At 37.5% G+C, this 20442-nt stretch overlaps 1 protein-coding gene across 1 annotated transcript; it reads left to right on the top strand.

Moving 5' to 3' along the window:
* The first annotated feature begins 156 nt into the window (after positions 1-156).
* On the top strand, positions 157-14186 carry LOC137274227 (probable bifunctional dTTP/UTP pyrophosphatase/methyltransferase protein). Its single transcript, XM_067807290.1, has 6 exons — positions 157-314; positions 4934-5071; positions 7871-7974; positions 8680-8744; positions 10672-10801; positions 13486-14186. Exons 1-6 carry the CDS (start codon positions 225-227, stop codon positions 13634-13636), a joined length of 678 nt encoding a protein of 225 aa, XP_067663391.1. The 5' UTR covers positions 157-224; the 3' UTR covers positions 13637-14186.
* Positions 14187-20442: the final 6256 nt, after the last annotated feature.

The raw sequence follows: 20442 nt of genomic DNA, 5'->3' as shown, positions 1-20442 counted from the left end.
TGGACTGTTCTTGATGTATGCAACTATGTGTAATATAATCCAGTATGTTACATGTTCAGTAGACATGTTGTAAAAATATCATTTTGGTAACGTAGGCAGGCTAATAGATATAAAACTGAGAAAATCATTAACAGGAAGTGATGGTCACATGATCTCAAACGAGAACAGAAGTAAACAAGTTGCACATGGTTCTTGTCGGCTGCTACAAGTAAAGTCCGTTCACGATGTTACAACCGATTATGCACGTTTTGAACACTCAGAGAATTATTCTCGCATCGGGATCCCCTCGGAGGAAGCAGATCTTACAAAATATTGTAAGACAAATATCATGTCAATGAACCTTACTCTCTTGGTCAATGCTAGATCGGCCTAGAGCTGTTTATATTTCAGCAGAGACCATATAATAGATTTCAGAGAAGAATCAGGAATGATGAAATCAAATGAAATTTATGGATTAATGAATATGTCTTGATTTTACATTTGGTAAGAGTTCCTACCGTTCCCTCATCCCAAATAACATTTATGTATTGATATATACTAGAATTATCAACAAAACCTAACACAACAGTTACTAGAGGACTCACAAAAATAACTTAAGCCCCCAAATTAAGTACATTACATAGGGTTGAACCACTTAGTATTGCCACTGTTTGTCTGCAGAAGAAAAAATAGGGAGGAACGGAAGGATCTCTTCCTTGACATTATAGATCTTTGCTGTTGAGATGTCTTTTGAGATGACAGGAAATAATGATTACTATATATTTGTGAAATGATTTAACAATCAGAAATGACTGAGAGGGTCAGCGGTGTGACATCATTTAGTGCAACAACAATCAATATACTTCAGCCCTTTCACTTAATAAGAATCTACCAAAGTGGATCACAATTTCAGTATCACACATTGTCACAAACAGTTAGAACTATTGAGGTAGCAACTGTTGCACTTCAGCTTGACTTTGTAAGCATTTACACCTGTTTGTTTCACACATGCCTTGTCCAGAGCAGCCACACCTTGCAAACCCCTGTCCACCACATATAGATAACATAAAATTTCATGAAATGACAAATGGCTGACCCTCATAGTCAAAAAACCTGATGAAACCTGTGAAAAACCTGATATCTCCTTCATTATCATTTTGTCATGTATCCAGGTGCAGAAACCTAACATCAGGTGTCTGCTGTGCACTAAATTTCATTTCAGAAGATATTGTTTCTGGAGTAGTTGAAAAGAATAGACCTTTTTCCCATTCCTGGTAGATGTTTATGATTTTCAAGCTGGATTTTGAAGTAAAAAACAATCTTTTTTCTCTTGTATGAAAGAAAAATGTCTTTCCTGTAACAGTTCCATAAATGTATGAACTAATCAGTGATATCTCATCCTTTGAAAGTGGAACTCCCTATCATGCTCATGAACAGCTTCTGGTTTAGAGGACCCGTGAAGGTCCCGGGGTAGAATAGGCCTTCAGCAACCCATGCTTGCCATAAAAGGCGACTCAGCTTGTCGTAAGAGGCGACTAACAGGATCGGGTGGTCAGGCTCGCTGACTTGGTTGACACATGTCATCGGTTCCCAATTGCGCAGATCGATGCTCATGTTGTTGATCACTGGATTTTCTGGTCCAGACTCGATTATTTACAGACCGCCGCCATATAGCTGTAATATTGCTGAGTGCGGCGTAAAACTAAACTCACTCACTCACTCACTCTGGTTTAGAGTGATAAACATGTGGTGTTAAGTTCAAGACAAAATTTTCAAAGAAAATCAAGTTGAAAAGGTAAACATTTGCAAGTATTTTGTATGGGTGTCTTTTAAGTAACATCAATTAGCAAAAGAAACAAACAATTTTCCAAAAATATGTGTTACTCTTTGCATTTGGAACCATAACTACAAGACAAGGATGTTGTCTAAAATTGGAAAGGGAATAGTCATTATATTTTTCTGAATTTACTTTCACTATTTGTCTCTCATATAACAGTCTTTTCTGTAACAGGTATTTTGTTATGGGAAAGACCATCAGTGTTACTGCAAAGAAACATATCTTAATTAGTCACATATTGTTTTTAATTTAATGTCAGTGTCATTAACCATGTTAACAGCTGAATTGTGATAAAGATCTAAGGTATATATATATATACTGAAACTGAAACATGTTTTACACTTTCTCTTCTGAATGCAGCTATACTTATTTTCGTAAAAGGTTGTTATTGGAGAGACAAGTTATGTAACTGCAAAGACAGTTCAATGCAAATTTGAATATAGGTCTTTGTTCATCTAAATTTGCTATGTGCTCACATTAGGACCATTACATTTACAATTGAAGTAACAAATGATATTTCCCAAAGCAATTTTTATGTTTCACGTCTTTCAAAAATACCTGCTACTTAAAGGACTTATGTTGTTACTGCAAAGACAGTTTAATATAAATGATCTTTCATCTTTGTTTTTCTTTCCTGATTTAATCAGATGTGCATTAAGATATGAGACAAAATTACCTTACGCTTAACACAGAAGTCTGTTTTTGAAACTTTGAATGCTTATATCCATTTTAAAGACTGTTATTTGAAAGACACTGTGTGACTGACGATACTAAATATGACAGTGTAATAATCTGTCGGCAAAACCATCAAAGCGTTGACCATCTAGTTTCTTAAATAAAGTTAATTGGTGATAATCTAAAACAAAAACTCAGTAAAACATTCATTTCTGTATGTATTGCAGAACTGGCAAGATGGGTATGACAAATGCAGAGATTAATTTTGTTGATTTATTTGTTACTTTGACCGCATGATGCAGATGATCTAAACTTTGATACTTTTGTTAGTATCAAGCCTGTTTAACAGTTTGAGGCAGATGATCAAAACTTGGATTCTTTTGTTAGCTGTAAACCTGTTTGACAGTTTGAGGATGGTAATCCAACCTTTGATGCTTTTGGTACTTGTAAACCTGTTTGACAGTTTGATAAATTCATGACAATTACAGTCAAACTTCTCGTTCAAAATTTTTTCTGAGTTCCTGAAAGAAACAAATTTCAAGATGGTAACTGCGACTTTAATTTGCTGTTCATTTAAAGCACAATGTCTATAGTTTCTTAATTCTTCTTTGTCTTCCATCAACTTGTTATGAAATGTCTTTCCAGTAACATTGACATGCCTTTAGGGTAACAAATAGGCAAAGTTCCAAAATATAGACCATATATTTTGCTCTACAGGTATGGTAAAAGCAATACTTTTAGAAACTGATTGATATGAACCTAGCTTATCATCAATGCCACTGATGTACAGTCCTGCCCCATTTATCTGAACCTCAGATATCCCAAAACGTGCTTTCCGAACGAAAATTCCTTAAAACGAATTCACAACGTTGTAAAATTACTCACTTATCCGGAAATCAGGTTTCCGTAACCGTATGGTCATATTCACATACTAAACATCAATTTATGTACATTGTTTGTCTCGTATATCCGGATGGGTGAGCATTGTATGTTTACACACGTGCTAACGGAGGGCCTCGTGTGCGCTAGCTTGAAAGAAGTCGACAGTCTTTGAAGCGTGAGAGTAGCAAGGTTTGAGGCATGTCAATTTGTAGGTCACTATAATTACTGATGAAGTGACCGGCGAATCTTTGAATGACGCTGACATCCTCCAAGCAGTGTGTTCGGACAGCAAGGCTGATGATGATGACAAAGTTGAGCAGGTTCCACCTTCCCCGCCTGTTTTTTTTCCAAAAACATAGAGTGTCTTTGGCATAATAATACTGTCTTTCATATAACAGGACTAAACAGTAAATGTTTTACGATCTAAAGAGTAAGACATTGTCAGAAATCAATCAGATATATCAAAATATTCTCTTCAAATCAGCTTCAGTGCACTAATTTTGAAGAGAAACCGTTGAGGGGAAATCAAGAGGATTGAAAAGTACTAGCAGATTTCACTTTTTCATCTGACACAGTGTAAAACAGGTTTATTTCATAAACATGTAATTATAGAACTGAATTTTTAAGTGTGTGTAGCAAAATAACAGGTAAGGTAGAATTTACAATGCAATATCTTTAAGTATCAATGTATTTTTAAGAAAAATATAAATATTACTGTTGTTACAGGAAAGACATTGTGGCTTTGACCTAATTAGTTTAATTAGTCTTCAGTATTGAACATAAATATTATTGATATGTGAACCTGAACAATGTAGCTTGCCATTTGTGAAAATGGTGATTAATTATTTTGTATTTGAATTATGTTGTCTTTTGTACACCAAATAGCTGCAACTTTTGAGAATTGACTCATATATATATAGACAGTGCTCTGATGGGTGACCATCGGCTTAACTTCTGAAAGTTTCTAGGACTTCAGTCTTGCCCCACAGAGAAGCACATGACACATGTGGTCTCACCCTAGGGAAGTGAGTTTGTTCAAAGTTGCCTCTGTTCACCCAGCAGAAAATGGGTACCCGGTGGAATAAGTCATGTAACTATAACCTTCTAGCGCCCAACAGGCAGCTTGGGTTATCTGGGGTAATAATATGCTTGCTGTGACTGTTAGCGCTATGAGCATTCACCTCATGATGCCAGTTTTGTGAGCATTAACTACTGTACAAACAGTCAAACTGGCGGTCTTTATTGTACCGAAGTATGGAATAGGCTGACGCCAGATTACAGCAAATGATCATAAATTAACTAGCTTCTGTCTGGACCAAATTCTAGTGCCAGTATTGAGAGCATGCCGGACTGGAAGGATGTCGTTTTTGAGGGCTTCAACTGTATGTTGTACTTTATTTAACATAAAGTCTTGTCAATAAATGGAAGATAATGTGTTACTTGACACAGCTGTAATGAAAGTCAAACAGATACAGTTGAGAGATTTAACTATAAACTTTTGTTGTCTATTTAAACTAGAATTCTGAATGCCTTAAGAGAATTTACACCTTTTCTTTTTAGGGGTTACAGTTTGAAGCTGTGCCGTCAACATTTGAAGAGGATCTGGATAAAAGTTTGTTTCCACACCCAAGTGATTATGTCAAAGAGAATGCAAGAATTAAAGCACTGGACATTGCAAACAAGTTGGCTGGTGATAAGGTGATGATTTAGAATAAGAACCTTTCCTCATTCTCTTCCCACAGAGGTTTCTTCTCATATCTTCCTCTGGCCTTTCATGGTGTGAGTGTTCAGGGTCAGTGTTGGTTGTAGTCAGATTTAGTTCCGCAATGAGCAACATTTCAAAAGTGATCATTCGCAAGGCATCTGTAATTTCTGAAAGGAATTTGAACATCGTCTAGCAATGCACAAATGTTTCTCTTAGACAAAATTCATTTATGTAATGATAGATCAATGGCGTCTCCATCACCTTTATCAACAACGTACAAGCTAGACATTAAATATCTTGTGTGTCACATCAAGTCTAGTCCCCAAGAGAGGAGAGGTATTTGTGGTCCCATATTTGTTTGTATTAGTCAAGTTGGATCTAAGTCGATGTAGCTCGTGTTCTGATTGGATAGAAAAAAAGGAGATAATTGTGTGTTGCCGCTAGGGGATATTATGAGAACTGGGAAATATGGCTGTATTAGAACAGAGGTTGGTAAAAAGATATGACAAGTAACCTCTATGGGAAGAAAATGCTGATTATTAACAGTATTGAAAACAAGTTAAGAACTTGTTGGATTATGCAGTTATTTTCTTATTCATATTCTTTTTTCTTCAACTGGAAGGGAGTGAGTTTGGTTTTATGCCACTTAGGGCAATATTCCAGCAAAACACAGTGGGGAACACCAGAAATGGGCTTCACACCCTGTACCCATGTAGGAATGTGAACCGTGTCTTGGACGTGATGGGCGAATGGTTGAGGTTGTGGGTTAGCCAAGACGTTAACATGGTTTACACATTAAGCTGAAGACAAAGGTACAGTTCGTCACAGGGGTACAAGTTATGGTGTATGGTGACATTAAACCAAAATGTCTTACATACAGCCACTTACTCAGTCACTACCTGAATGAACTATATGTTTAAGCATAATGTGTGAACACTGTATACTCTGCAGAGCCAGGACTAGGTTCGGTTAAAGGTCACATGCCACCCAACATAATTAAAACACAGTCATCACTTATTTGTTGATGATAGTGAATAAAACAAACAAAATTTTAAGCATACAGAGAAAAATGGATGCAGTTTGTTTGCAACCCACAGACATAATAACATTTCATGTGTACAAGTATCACACCTGCCCATCTGTGTAATTACATAATGTGTCAGAGACAGAACTCAGGTGCATGAGCCATAAATCAATGTATTTTGCTCATGCTGTATAGCCTAATAGGTTTTAAGTTCAAATTGCATGTGGTAAATGATTAAGTTATGTATTGCATATTGTTATTTGCAGACAGGCGGGCAGACACACAGGTGTCAATAAAAACGGGCAGTGAGTTTTGTTTGTCGCTATGTTTTAATAGGCATGTGTTGATACATTTCAGTTTTTATTCTGACCAATTGTTAACAATGAAATTAGTATTTCTAATGCTACACTTTCTTGAAAATCTGGTTTGTGAATATGGGACCAGTACATTTTTATTACTGTAGACCCAAGATGCTTGTAATTGCAAGAAACATCTCTTGTTCTCAACTTGGACCACAGTGATAACCCTTGCACGCATCATTTGCTGTGTTTTTACACTTTTCAGTTCAAGCTGCGTGAACCTAATCACTGCACAGGGTTTTTTCGTTGCATTATTGTTCAACTTTATAAGTCAAATAAGCATTTTTGATAGTTTGTTTTGCATTGCATGTGACCTTTAACCTTTCCATTTTAAGTCTAGAAATTGTTACTTTATTTGTCTCTGTGGAAGAATTAGTCTGTAGTCTCCAATATAACTGGAATATTGCTGAGTGTGGCATGAAGAATGAGCATATATCTGCCTTACATTCCTCAATCAACTGTGAATACATTTTGCCATCATGCATTCCAGTCCAGTCTAGTCTGTTTTCAGTCTGGTAACTGAATGAGATCATGTTTAGCTATCATGAGGCAAATGAGCCCAACTTTGTGTGCACGATACAATTGTGTAGCATTGTATTGAGCAGATACCACAAATTAAGGGTATATATGATCACTTTTTGTCAGGCTAGAAATATTACTGTTTGTGGACACAATCTGTCCTTGTACACACTGGTTTCCCTCCTCTTAATCATGGCCCCATTCCATGAAGTGATATTAGTGCCGAGGTTCCCATACTTTAGCACTGTGCCTGTGAACATTCAGGTGAGAACATTGATCTGCAGTAACCCATGCTTGTCGTAGGAGGCGACCAGTGGGATCAGGTGGTCAGGCTAGCTGACTTGGTTGACACGTCATCATATCCCAATTGTGTAGATCGATGCTCTGCGTCATGCTGTTGATGCCTGGATTGTCTTGTCCTGACTTGATTATTTACAGACTGCTGCTATATAGCTGGAATATTACTGAGTGTGGCATAAAACTAGACTCACTCACTCACTTTAACACTGTCTTAGGGTAGACTTAGCATTAAAAACACTTTTTAGAACAAAGACAATGCTCTTGCAATGGCTAGAACAGTGGCTGTATGTTCACCACATACTGACAGTGATGGGGTGATGTATTCCTACCCACTATGTACTGACAATTGTGAATGCTTTGTTTAGAAATAACAAAAAAGGTGTATGAATTGAAGTAATGTGTAGTTACATTTCTCAGTAGCAATTGGACATATAAGAATAACATTTTTTAAGTTGATTCCTTATGTTGTCATCAATTCCTACTCTTTTCACATTCCCATTAGCATGTCCACCTGACCTCAGGTGTATTGGCCATGAAATGCAAATGGCCTTTGTAAGTTTGTTTACAAGTTTTGTATTCTCCTCTTACAGATTGTTCCAGACCTGGTGATTGGCGCTGACACTGTTGTTGCCATGGACAACACTATTTATGAGAAGCCCAAGAGTCATGATGATGCTTTCAAAATGATAACAGGGTAATGTGCAGAAATTCTTAGAAAATCTATAATGTCAAGGAATGGAAATGACATAAAATAATCAGGTCAAGAGATACAATGTTCAAATAACTTTAAAATCTGGTCGGTAGCCTAAATGGTTTCACTGTCTTCTTGTCTTGCTGAAACCTGGGTTCGAATCCCCCACATGCCAAGCAGTGTGTGGTCCGGTGCATATAACTCAGGTCACATATCAGTTGAAGTTGAGCAATGCTTAGCTCGAACAGTCCTTGACTGTGTTTGGCAGGTCGTATGTGTAAACCCTATTGCTTGTGTCCGCTAACATGATTTTTCTGGAATATTGCTGTAAAAGGTTTAAAAATGTGCTCACACAAAATCTGGTTGGTAGGTTAGGTGGCCTAAATGGTTTCATTGTCTCCTTGTCTTGCTGAAACCTGGGTTCGAATCCCCCACATGCCAAGCAGTGTGTGGTCCCGTGCATATAACTCAGGTCACATATCAGTTGAAGTTGAACAATGCTTAGCTCGAACAGTCCTTGACTGTGTTTGGCAGGTCGTATGTGTAAAACCTATTGCTTGTGTCTGCTAACATGATTTTTCTGGAATATTGCTGTAAAAGGTTTAAAAATGTGCTCACATAAAATCTGATCTTTTTGTAGAATGTGTAAAATATTTATGTGTCTGAAAGATAATCAAACTAAAGTCTGCATTTGGTACCTTGTTACAGGTTCGGTGGGCGATCTCACACTGTCTACACTGGAATGGCTCTGGTGTCCCCTTCACAGTCTTCAAGTAAGTTGATTTATCAGTACAGCTGTGATCTCATCCTAGAAGCTACGATTTAAGTGTGTGAGGAGCTGCTGAATATTCTGGTTAATGATGGACTGAATTGTTAGTGGTGGTCACTGACTGTCTTTCAACAGAATCCCATCCAAAGTCCATACACTTGTTTTGGGATGATGCAGGAGTTGATTCTGCAATCTAGAGTGAGTGAGAGAGTGAGTTATCATGGCAGTAACAGGTCATTGTGCCGGTGGAATGACAGCTTGAGGGAATTTCCCATGGTGTTTAGCATTGATATTCTTACACAGCTGCTAAATCAGTTTTACATAATATTGATCAGTAATGGTCTGGGCCTCTTTTCACAAGGCAAAGATGATCGTAAGTCATTAAGGTAACCTCAGTGCAATCTTTAAAGTATGGGAGTTAAAGGTCACATACAACCAAAACATCAAACATAATTAAAACACAATTATCACTTATTCATGACATATAATAGACAGTGCTGCCTGTAAAAAAACAAATGAACAAACTCATACAAACATACAATTGCGATTCAAAGATGCAGTATTTTATGCTTGAGCTTACTTCCCTCGAAACTAAGCCCTCGGAAGACTGAGTCCAGTCATAGCAGTGGCTGTGCATCCAAGTGTAACGACGGAATCCGGTTGGCTGGTTCATTTGCTGATACGCTGAGGGCTTATGTGTACAGAAAGATGATCTGTTTGATGGGCATTTTAGAAGTATGGCAAGTCAGAAGAAAGTAGGATTCTTTATGGATAACAACTTCTGTTATTGTACATGATGCATCATTTCAGTATGGTTTCATGTACCATTGTCAAACAACAAAATCATATACACTAGAAGTTGTTATCCATAAAAAAATGTATATAGAGATGTTGGGTTTTGTAAATACATGTTAGCTGAATTTGCGTTTGATCTTATCAAAAGTCATCTCAGTTGTGATGGTGAACTACAGTGTGGCTGGAATCTGTCATTCGTCCAAGTACAAAGCAGGACTTGAAACTGACAAGAGTTTGCACCAGTTTCCGTCAGATCCAGTCATCCCAGTAAAATGGATGTAGTTTGGTTGCAACCCACAGACATAACAACATGTCATGTGTACAAGTATCACACCTGCCTAAGTGCATAATGTGGCAGAGACAGGAATCGTTTGAACTCTGATTTCGCAGGCTTTTTTTTCATGATGTTTTTTTTTTTCAACCTTATAGGTTGAATTGGCATTTTTGAAGATTGGTTTCGGTAGGTGCATACCGAAAGGTATCAGACTCTGCAAAGTTGTATTTTACGTTGCATGTGACCTTTAAGATTAACCTCAGAAAAGGTTGCTCATTGAAAGGAGCTCCAGATCTTTTGGAGGTAGTCCACCACTCATATTTTATAATATTTGATGGTGAGATATGGGAATAGGAATGTCATTTAAAGAGCAGTTAGTATTTTAACATAGATATTCTTGTATTGATTAAGAAAATATTGTGTATTGTATTAGGTGTACATAGTTGCATCCCTTTGTCCAAGTGTTTGGTTTCTAGCGTGAGACTGGTCAACATTATCTGGATGTTTGAGGGCCGTTGTTAGACAATATTTGCTTCATAAAAGGTGATGATAAAATTTCAAAGCCTTTATCGGTACACAATAAGTTTATGTATTTTCAGTCCTTATGAAACAGCATGTTTAAGAACCTGTGAAGTGTTTTGAGCTTTTTTGAATGTCATGTCCATGGCACCCTAAACAGTTTGAAAGGAGGCTTCTTCATTTGTTAGAATAGCAGAATGAGGTGTTGCCGTGGAAGGTTTATGAAAATCCTGTCTGCACCACCACACATATTGGGCTACGACATTTGTGAAGCTGAGACTGATATGATGTAAAGTTCTGTTCTCTTTAGCTGAGCTGAGGAGTTTTCTCTGTTTTGTTGCAGTAGTTACAAGTGGTGAATTAACAAAGGATGGCAAGTTCCGACTGACCCTATTCCATGAAGGCACAGATGTGATGATGACGGACATGACAGAAGAGATTGTCAGGATGTACATACAGACCGGAGAACCAATGTGAGTTGTGACAGCACATCAATATTAAACCTTAATTGTAGCCTGATTCTGTCGTGGAACTACTTGACTATTGTTATCCCCCTGCAAAGCGTTTTGTAGGGGGTATTAAAATATGCAGTCTCTGTCTGGACCAGAACTTCAAAATGGTTCACTATTTCTTCACCAAACTTGGCAAATAGATAGATCTGGAGGTGTACTGGTGCCTTTTGATAGTTTTGAAATTCAGAATAAAATATTTTTTTGTGCTTCCATGGCCACAAGTTTGACTTTGACTGAAGTTAGTGGATGTGCTACTTTCCGGAGCAGAACTTGAACACTGTGCACTATTTCTTCACCAAACTTGGCACATGGATTGATCTTGTGGTGTACTGGTGCCTTTTGGTAGTTTCAGAATTCTGAATAAAATATATGTCTGCATTTCCATGGCAACAAGTTTGACTTTGACTGAATTTGGTGGTAGTGTTCTTTTCCGGAGTAGAACCTTTTGGTGCCTTTTGGTAGTTTTGGAATTCTGAATGGAATGTTTTGCGTTTTCATGGCAATGAGCTCTAGTTTGACTGAATTTGGTGGATTTAAAGCTCTTCACTATTTCTTCACCAGACTTTGTGCATGGATAGGCCTGGTGGTGTACTGGTGCCTTTTGGTAGTTTTGGAATTCTAAATAAATTGTTTTTGTTGTGCTTCCATTTCATTCCATGTTTGGCTTCAAGTGAATTTGATGGTAGTGTTCCTTTCTGGAGCAGAACTTGAAAGCCTTTCAGTGCTCTCCTTCCACTTTGCATATTCATGATGAGTACATACCCATTGCGGAGTATGTTGATGACTTTGTCGTCTTGTAATATATGAGTGGCTGCATAAGGTCACCTGTAAGATTCTGACCAATCACAATCCTCATAACAGACTGAGGCAGAAAAGCGTCTTTAGAGACCAATCTTTGTCCAGTATAACTGCTTTTTACTCTTGGCAATGGTACAGTGATGCTGTTGATGTTCAGAGTTTTCGAACAATACCCACCATTAAATGAAGGAAATGCCACACATGTAATTCTTATGAAGCTACCTAAATGGAGGTATTTTTCACTATTATATGACAATACCGAGTGGAAAGCCACTGGCATTGGGAAATAGATGACCATACATATCATTTGAGAAATCTTTTATGATAAGTTGAAAGGGTTAATATTGCAATGCCGAGAATTTTTCGCATGGAGATGCAATTTTTACAGCTAGGTTTGACATTTATCATATGGGCCCGTGGAGGTCAAGGTTAGAAATGATCTTCAGCAACCCATGGTTGCTGTAAGATGCGACTGATGAGATTGGGTCGTCAAGCCCTGACTAACTTGGTTCACACTTGTCATCATGTCCCATTTGCCTAGATCAGTGCTCATGTTGTTGATCGCTGGATGGTGTGATCCAGACTTAATTGTTTTAAGCTGCCAGAATATTGCTGAGAGCATCCTAAAGCCCAACTCAGTCAGTCGTTATCACGTGTACCTTCAGAAGTGGACTCTCGGACCCAACAGTAGTGGACAGGATCAACTTGCATTTATCTGGCTAGCCAGTGTATTGTTAAACTCTTTATGACATATAAAAGGTTTCCATCCCATGGGTCACCTGCTTGTAAGGGTCTGCATGTGTTAACTGTCATATATTACTGTAGATAAGCTGATCTCATTGATAAGCCGAGGTCCTAACTTGACCCTTGAAATCAGTATCAAAATGGCATATTCCATAGATATCGTAAACCATCAACCTTCGCTCATCATTTCATTTCATATCCATGTTGAATAATGTTTATCCTGTTGTTATGCTATCTTGTAGTAAAACATATTCTTTGTTTATTACCTACGAGGGCGAACATATCAAGATTCATAGTTTTCATATGCCCTAGGACAAAATATCCCTTTGTCATGGTAACGTGATGTCATGAACATTAGCATGACGTCACGGTTCTTCAGTAACATTGTGTTCTCGGGAAATACCAATATTTAGGCACTCTTGTCAAAAATATAGTATGACATGGGCACTCATATAATATTTATCTTTATCTTATTTATCTGGACTTACGTTTGCAATCAAATTTATTAATTTTACTCAAAATGTCAAAAAATAATGTTCATATTAACTGCAGTGAAATCATGAGTCCCTCTAATTTATTTAACTTTGACTGTCCTTATTACAGTCACCATCATATTATATCTACTCGCACCTCGAAATGAAGAGTAGTTGGCAGAACATGCGTTATATATTTTATTTCACAAAGAGTCAGATTTGGTGTAGCTGGATAATCACATGTCACATGTCACTAAAACTGTTTTCATGGCAGAAATAGTGAGATTGAACGAACCTCATCAGTAACTGGTCAAAGTGTTCCATGCATAGAAACTATCTGGCCATACATGAGTGCTATCACATGACCTTATATGGTTGTGATTATAAATATGCTGAGGGAAAAAAATAAGGGATCACATGTAAACACAGGTGTTACGTTATTTGTTTCCAGGATTCTTCACAGGGTGTGTGATGCACAGCTTGTGAAGAAAACCTGGAAAAAAATAAAGGAACACTTGTCCTTTCATGTGATCTCTTTTTTTCCCCTCAGTCTATTATGCATTGATACAGCCAAATGAAAGTGTAACTTGTAGATAAGACAACCCCCTTCTACATATTGTATATTTGCAGGGACAAGGCTGGAGGGTATGGAATCCAGGCTATAGGCGGAACGCTGGTGGAGGGCATCAGGGGAGACTACTTCAATGTCATGGGCTTCCCCCTACACAGATTCTCTCGAACTCTGGCAAATCTTTATCAGCCTCAACTCTCACAGACTTAAGATTGTGGTAGATTACGGGTGTTGGCAATCATGTGACGGAAGGATTTCATTGAACACATTTCATATACACTCCTATGGATGAAATGACATGCATTGAAATCATTCTTTTCATGCTGTTCAAGCACTTGTGGTCATTAACGACTTGGATCGGCATGTCTTTACCCCAATATTAAGAAGATTGAACCGCATGTTGGGATCTGATCATTTTTTAAATGCATACCAATTAATGTGTTACTGAGAAAGTGTATTTTCAAATATAATATATGTTATGAATTTGTTGAAGAATAGCCAAAAATGCTTTGAAAACTGTGCAACACTATAGTGGGGATACACCACATTTAATGAACAAATGTTCAAGTATTGCTTGTAACTCCACACACACACTTATGTTTGCTTCTGAATCAGGCAGTATTTCTGTATACATAGTTTTAACACAGGGGCATCACTTTGCGTACAAAAGTGAAAAATTCATTTGGATTTGTATGATTTTATACATTGCATGTCTAAATATTGGTACCATTTTCTGTATCAGTAAAGAAAGTATTTTCCAAACCCCAATCTTGTTTCTTTATACATGGTATGAACACATGTACCAGTTAGCAAATTTATGATGCTTGAAATAATTCCATAAGCTTGGATAAGATTTAGACAGGAAGATAATGGACGTGATATTGCTGTTTTATTGCTAAAAGCAACATGAGACTAAACTCACTCAGGTGTTGGGTGGATTCACGACCTGAACTATGACACTCAACCAGACCATCCATTCTATTGACCACACAACCTACTGGGCCATGTCGGTGCCCATAGTGTCAGCAGCATGGAACAACGGAGCTCTGTGCAGCTGCCATCTTCGATATCTACAGGGTATACATTCTGACAAGTCCCCAGTATAGTGGAGATTCATGGGAACATATGCCCTGGAGATATTCAGGATGTGAACCTGCAGACTGTGTCCCAACTGACTGGTCTTTATATCCATGACTGTCATCACTGCAGTTCAGTGTTGTGGATCCAGTTTCAGACTGAAGACTACAGTGCAGCAAGAGTGAGTGAGTTAATATTTATCGTCACATCGGCGATATTTCAGCCATACTGTGACAGAGTGCTGCAAGAACCAAGTAAGTAAGTTTAGGATAGGTACAATGTGTAGCCTGGCTGTACATGTGTCATGCATTTGATGCAGTCGGTATAACTGAGCAGCGTGATATATGAATAATGACATTTTAAAGCTATGTATAGTTATCTGATCAAAATGAGCTATGAGGTATGTTGACTGTATATTGCAAGTACTTATAGTACAGTTCCAGTCAGGATTCAAACTCACACTGACAGGAGTTAGGCATGTTATCACCAGTGCACAAAGTCAGCATTCAGGCCTCCAAAACTACCTGTGATGAGTCGAATCTTCAATATGTCCTCCGCAGCAGCTATATTGGAAATGCTGTTCAACTCATTTATCACCATCTGCCTACTTCTGCTTGTCCTGTAATAACATGTGATGATCAGAATTCTGGTCAACCACATCTGCTCTGGCTGTGATAGTCTACTATGACAATGCCAGACACATATCTGAAATACTGGTTATTATCCCTGGTAACGCGTTTTGTGTGGGGTATTAAAATGCACCCAGTCTGTCCGTCTGTGCATGTTTATCTTTTCCGGAGCAGAACTCTAAAACTGTTCAATATTTCTTCACAAAACTTGACACACAGATTGGTCTAGTGGTGGATGTACTGTTGCCTTTTGTTTTGGAATTCTGAATGTTTTTTTTTCATGGCAACAATTTTGACTTCGATAGAAATTGGAGTAATGCAGTAATGCGGGGGATATTGATGACTGTGTCTGCTTGTTGGTATGTTACTATGATGATACTTTGATCATGAAGAAATGATTTGTACTGAAACATCTGGCAATCTTGTCTGACATTTAAACTTATTTCATTTACAATGTACATCAAGGATGTGTGAAATGAGTGTACCAATTGCAATAATCTTAGTATCTGAAATTTCATTTCCAAATCTCTACTTTGTGGTACTGAACAGAAAACATTTTGAGATAGCACTAACGACGAACCTAGCTATTTATTTTGTGGTTTTTAACATTTGTTGGCCACATTTCCAAATGAGTTTAGTATTAATGTTAATATTTTATCATGAGAGCAGATATTGGTTCAGTGTGTACTGATAGCTTAAATGTAAATGCATTCTTCATGTGTTGAAGCAAATAACTTGAAACGTGATACTTTTACTGATCATATGAACTGATGATGTGTATGTCTTGTGTACATATGTAGAAACTACATGCCTTGAAACTGTAAGAATAATATACACTCCAGGGCCCCGTTTCACAAAGCTCTTGTAAGCCTAAGTAACTATTTTCGAAGAATTTATATATCGCATACTGTAACATAGGTACGAATGCAAGGAAAAAAGTTACGAGATCTTAGACTTACGAGAGTTTTGCGAAAACTCTCAACAGTCTTTCAAGGGTTATCAAAAGTACTGGAGTGCTTGATCATAGGGTATCAACCAGTGATGATTTGGGTTTGAAGAATGGTCTTCAGTAACCCATGCTTGTCATGAGAGATGTCTACTAGGATCCGGTGATCAAACTTGACACGTCATCTAACCCAGTTGTGTAGATCGATGCTCATTCTGTTGATCACTGGATTGACTGGTCCAGACTCGACTATTTACAGACTGCTGCCATACAGCTAAAACATTGCTGAGGGCGGTGTCAAACAAAAGAATCCAACCAGCAAACCAACCAAAGGTGGTTTTTTTTCTGGACAAAGAAAACCTGCGGCAACCTTTCTATGAGTCTATGTTTTAAGTTATCACAAAGGTTGAAAATATAATAACACATCTCTGAAGCAACAAAATACTTTATTGAATACCATTCAGTTACACTCTTAACAAACGTAGGATAATGACGACAATAGTAATGCTTTGTTATGATATGAAGTCTCATCGCATGAGATCCATGGGCGTAACACACACTTAACCCCTGCAGTGCTAACACACCTTCCAGTTGCTTTCTCGAGTTGTGTACCAAATGAAACTGGACACATCAAGTTTGAAATAAACATTTTCTGTTAAAAAGATGTTCCAAAACCCTGTTACCATTTAAATTGAAATAAGGGCTGTAAATGGAAGGCTCTGTGTTAAAAGTACAAAGGTTAATTTTCAAGGTGAAGTTTTACTAAGTGGGGAAAAATAAAGTAACTACTACCTCGGCATGTTAAACCTTTATTTATGAAATGACAAAACACAAACTGGTAAAAATAATGCATATCAATGATCGGTATTACAGCCGGCAATGGCCACGCCCACACATGCTTGTACATGGGGTTACTGACTTTAGCATACAACAAAATGGCTGACATCGCCATGCCGATACAATACCAAATGGTCATAGCCATTTGACAGCAGTACAATATTAATTTCAAAATCTAACCTAATTAACATATGAATAAATTCGCCAAAAATCAAACATTAAAGTCAATTTGCACAGATTTTTGTATTAGATTAAGCACCTGTTTTATAACAATGAACAACTCCTGACGATAATATTCTGGAGTGGTTAAGGCTTCAGGCTGCAATAATACCACAGATAATTTCAAACATTTACCAATTTCCTCTTGGCTCCGAATGAAAGAAAACTCTGTCCACGTACAACAACAATATATTGTAGAGTGGGTAAAAAAATGTTAATTACTGACTTTTTTCGGGTTGAAACTTGAGAAAATTGCAAAATGATGGAAATTGTTCTGTCAAGTGTTCACCTTTGTGTTGGCTAATAGACAAATGCTAGAGAACAAATGGAAGCGGGTTACCATGGTAACACAATGTCTGAAAATGGCCATGATGTGGAATAATGGTGGTTTTTCTGCATCTCTGTGACCTTAAGAAGTAAAGCTGTGAAAATGAGTTTTAAAAGAGATCTTCATCTCAAAATGTTGCAAATCACATTATATACTTTGAAAAATGCAAAGTTAAAACTATTTACACATTTGAAGTGTTCATGTAAATTTGAAAGAAATTATTATATTTTTTTTTTGATGCAAAGTTTATGCAAAATAGTTCCATATTCCTCTGCAGTAACCACTTCTTTCGTCATGGCAACTTACAACTCTAGGAAGTGAATTTGGCAGGAGTTAGCTACCAGTGGTGGGACTGTAGCAGTTTGTTCATAGCCTACACGGGTGTTGTGGAATGTGATCGCAAGAGTCACCTGAAATGGCCGACAGTAAACTGGTCCAAACAATGGAAAACTTTCACAGTGTATTATGCTGAAAACTTGGAAAACAGTCATCTTTCTGGCTAAATGGCACAACATGGATACTGGCATACTATGGTGGGAATAACTTAAGTAAATTACTTGGAATAATACGTATACATTGCTTCAAATAGAAGCAGGGACAAAAAAGACATTTTGAATACAGAGAAAAGACAAGATGGCTGCCACGTGGTGTGTTGACACTTTAAAGATGTTGGCACTCTCATAATATGTCTGCTCTTTTCTTAAGAGGCAGGTGAGCAGTTGCCATGGAAACACATCTGAGAGAAGAACCATTCATGGGACTTGGCTGGTCTAGACCGATGGGCAGGCAAGAGGCATATTTAGTATGGAGACTGGGTCTGACATGATGCAAATACATCTTTAGTCACAGTATCATTTATAGAGTCTACTTCACTAACCTTGACCTTTGTCCTCAACATGAGGAAGCACCCAATAAGAAGGCACAATGCTGTTGACCTGATCACACGTCACAGGCATGGCAGCCATCTTGAAAATGCTGACAGAGTTTTTGTATTCAAAATGAACCTGAAGATTTACCCCCTGATTAAAGCTTGTGACCTTAAAGAGGGCAAATTTTCATCAATAAACTGAGTATCACTAATATTGAGGATGTAGAGTGCCATATAACGAGAAAGACATACCATCTACAGAAGCGATATACATGTAGAAAACGACAAAAATTAACATAAATTATAGAATTTGTTAACTTCAAAAAAAAAAACCATGGTAGAAATCCAGTGCAGTTATGTTTAGACCTGTCACAAATCAGGTCCATATCCCCATTATTGTCAAAGTACTTGAGTATTGGTAAAAATATTTTCAAGGTATAACAAGAACAAGATATGGGAAGATCCATCTTCAGACATTACTATAAGTTTGAATCTACACAAACCCTGTTACATACAGTTGTTGTGAGAATTAGCTCTCATGTGTCAGTGGCAAGAAGCAGGAGACAAAGCATCACAGTAAGGACCAGATCTTGTTCAACAGAAGTAACAGAAATGCAGAAAATGGAATGGTTTCTCAAAAGAGGGACTAGCATCCCTCTCAGTATTCTCACCATGGAACAGAAATGTGTTTACTAAATGACAAGCTCTTTGGAAGAAAGTGTTGAAGTGCCTTCAACTACGAGAGTTATAGTTAGGCTTAATGATAGTATGTAGTTATCAAACAACTAAAAATGTGTAAGCATGAAATAACAATGATTGGTAGCCTATGAGCTAAAGCTAGGGGAGGTAATACAGTGGTGTTGTAGTGATACAATTAAGAAAATGCATGTTACCCTGGGTGACTTCTGTTATTGCACGGGGGTTGAGCAAGAACTAAACAAACAACAATCAATAGAACCTACAATCAAGGTCTATTGCAAGCTTATCCTTCCTTAATTCATTGACTAGATTTTAAACCTGTATAGTTTACAAATTTAACAATCAACTGGCGAAGTTTTGATTTGCTTTGCTAGAAAATGCAGACAGAGGATATTGATGGAAACATGTTTGGTTTTCTACTCATCTTGTGATGATGGCTGAGATTACAGCTGGTAGAAGTCGCAAATGATGTCTTCCTAACAACTGTTGATTACCCCTCCCAACAACTGCACTGGACTTCTGTACCACTAAATCGAGAACAGGGAATACTGCACTAAGGATATTGAAAACACTATGGCCACCACATTGGGAATATGTGTAACTAACTTTATATAAACTATAGCTGACAAAAACATACCAATAATTTTAACTTATTTACAGGTAAAAGACAACAAAACACACACACACTAATTCTAATAACAAAATATGAAAAATTCAAACTTTTGAAGGTTACAAGTAAAAACTCAACGTCAAGGCCTGCAGCTAAGATCAACTTATGTAAAGAACATTAGTAAAACGGCTTTATGCATTTGAGGACATAGAAATATGACAAAATCAGATCCACTTCACTCCTGGTAAATACAAGCTAACGATACACGTTTCAAGGTCAGCCCATACCCATAATTCTCTCCCATATACCCAAACGCGATTGAAAAACTGAGCATCATACAAAATTGCATATGTTGAAAGTATGGCTGGTGTGACGAAACCCACTCCACACTGTTTAAGAGTAAAAACATTGGGAACCTGTGTGTCACTCCTTGGCTAATTAGTGTTGTCAAAATAGCTTACAGGTATGTAAATGCTGTCAAAAATATCTGCAAAAAACCTAGACTGAAACAGTAGAAAATTCATTCCGTTTTGTTTTTTTAACAATTTACAAAGTGATAAAATTTTGTACAAGTTAATGCTACCAAAGGGCAGACAACTCTAAACAAGGTTCAAAACCAATCACAAATAGTGAGCCACGACACTCCATCCTCTGGGTATATGTAAGTATATATACTTGGTAAAAATGGCGTCCGACTATATGGCAGCTTTGAAACAGCCAGTGTAATACTTCCCACAATGATGCTAGAAACAGGCTAATGTATATAACAGTGTCAACAGGAGATGGAAACGGCACAACATAGA

This window comes from Haliotis asinina, chromosome 2, assembly GCF_037392515.1.
Source record: "Haliotis asinina isolate JCU_RB_2024 chromosome 2, JCU_Hal_asi_v2, whole genome shotgun sequence".
NCBI lineage: Eukaryota > Metazoa > Mollusca > Gastropoda > Lepetellida > Haliotidae > Haliotis > Haliotis asinina.
This window is presented reverse-complemented; position numbering and strand designations above follow the sequence as displayed.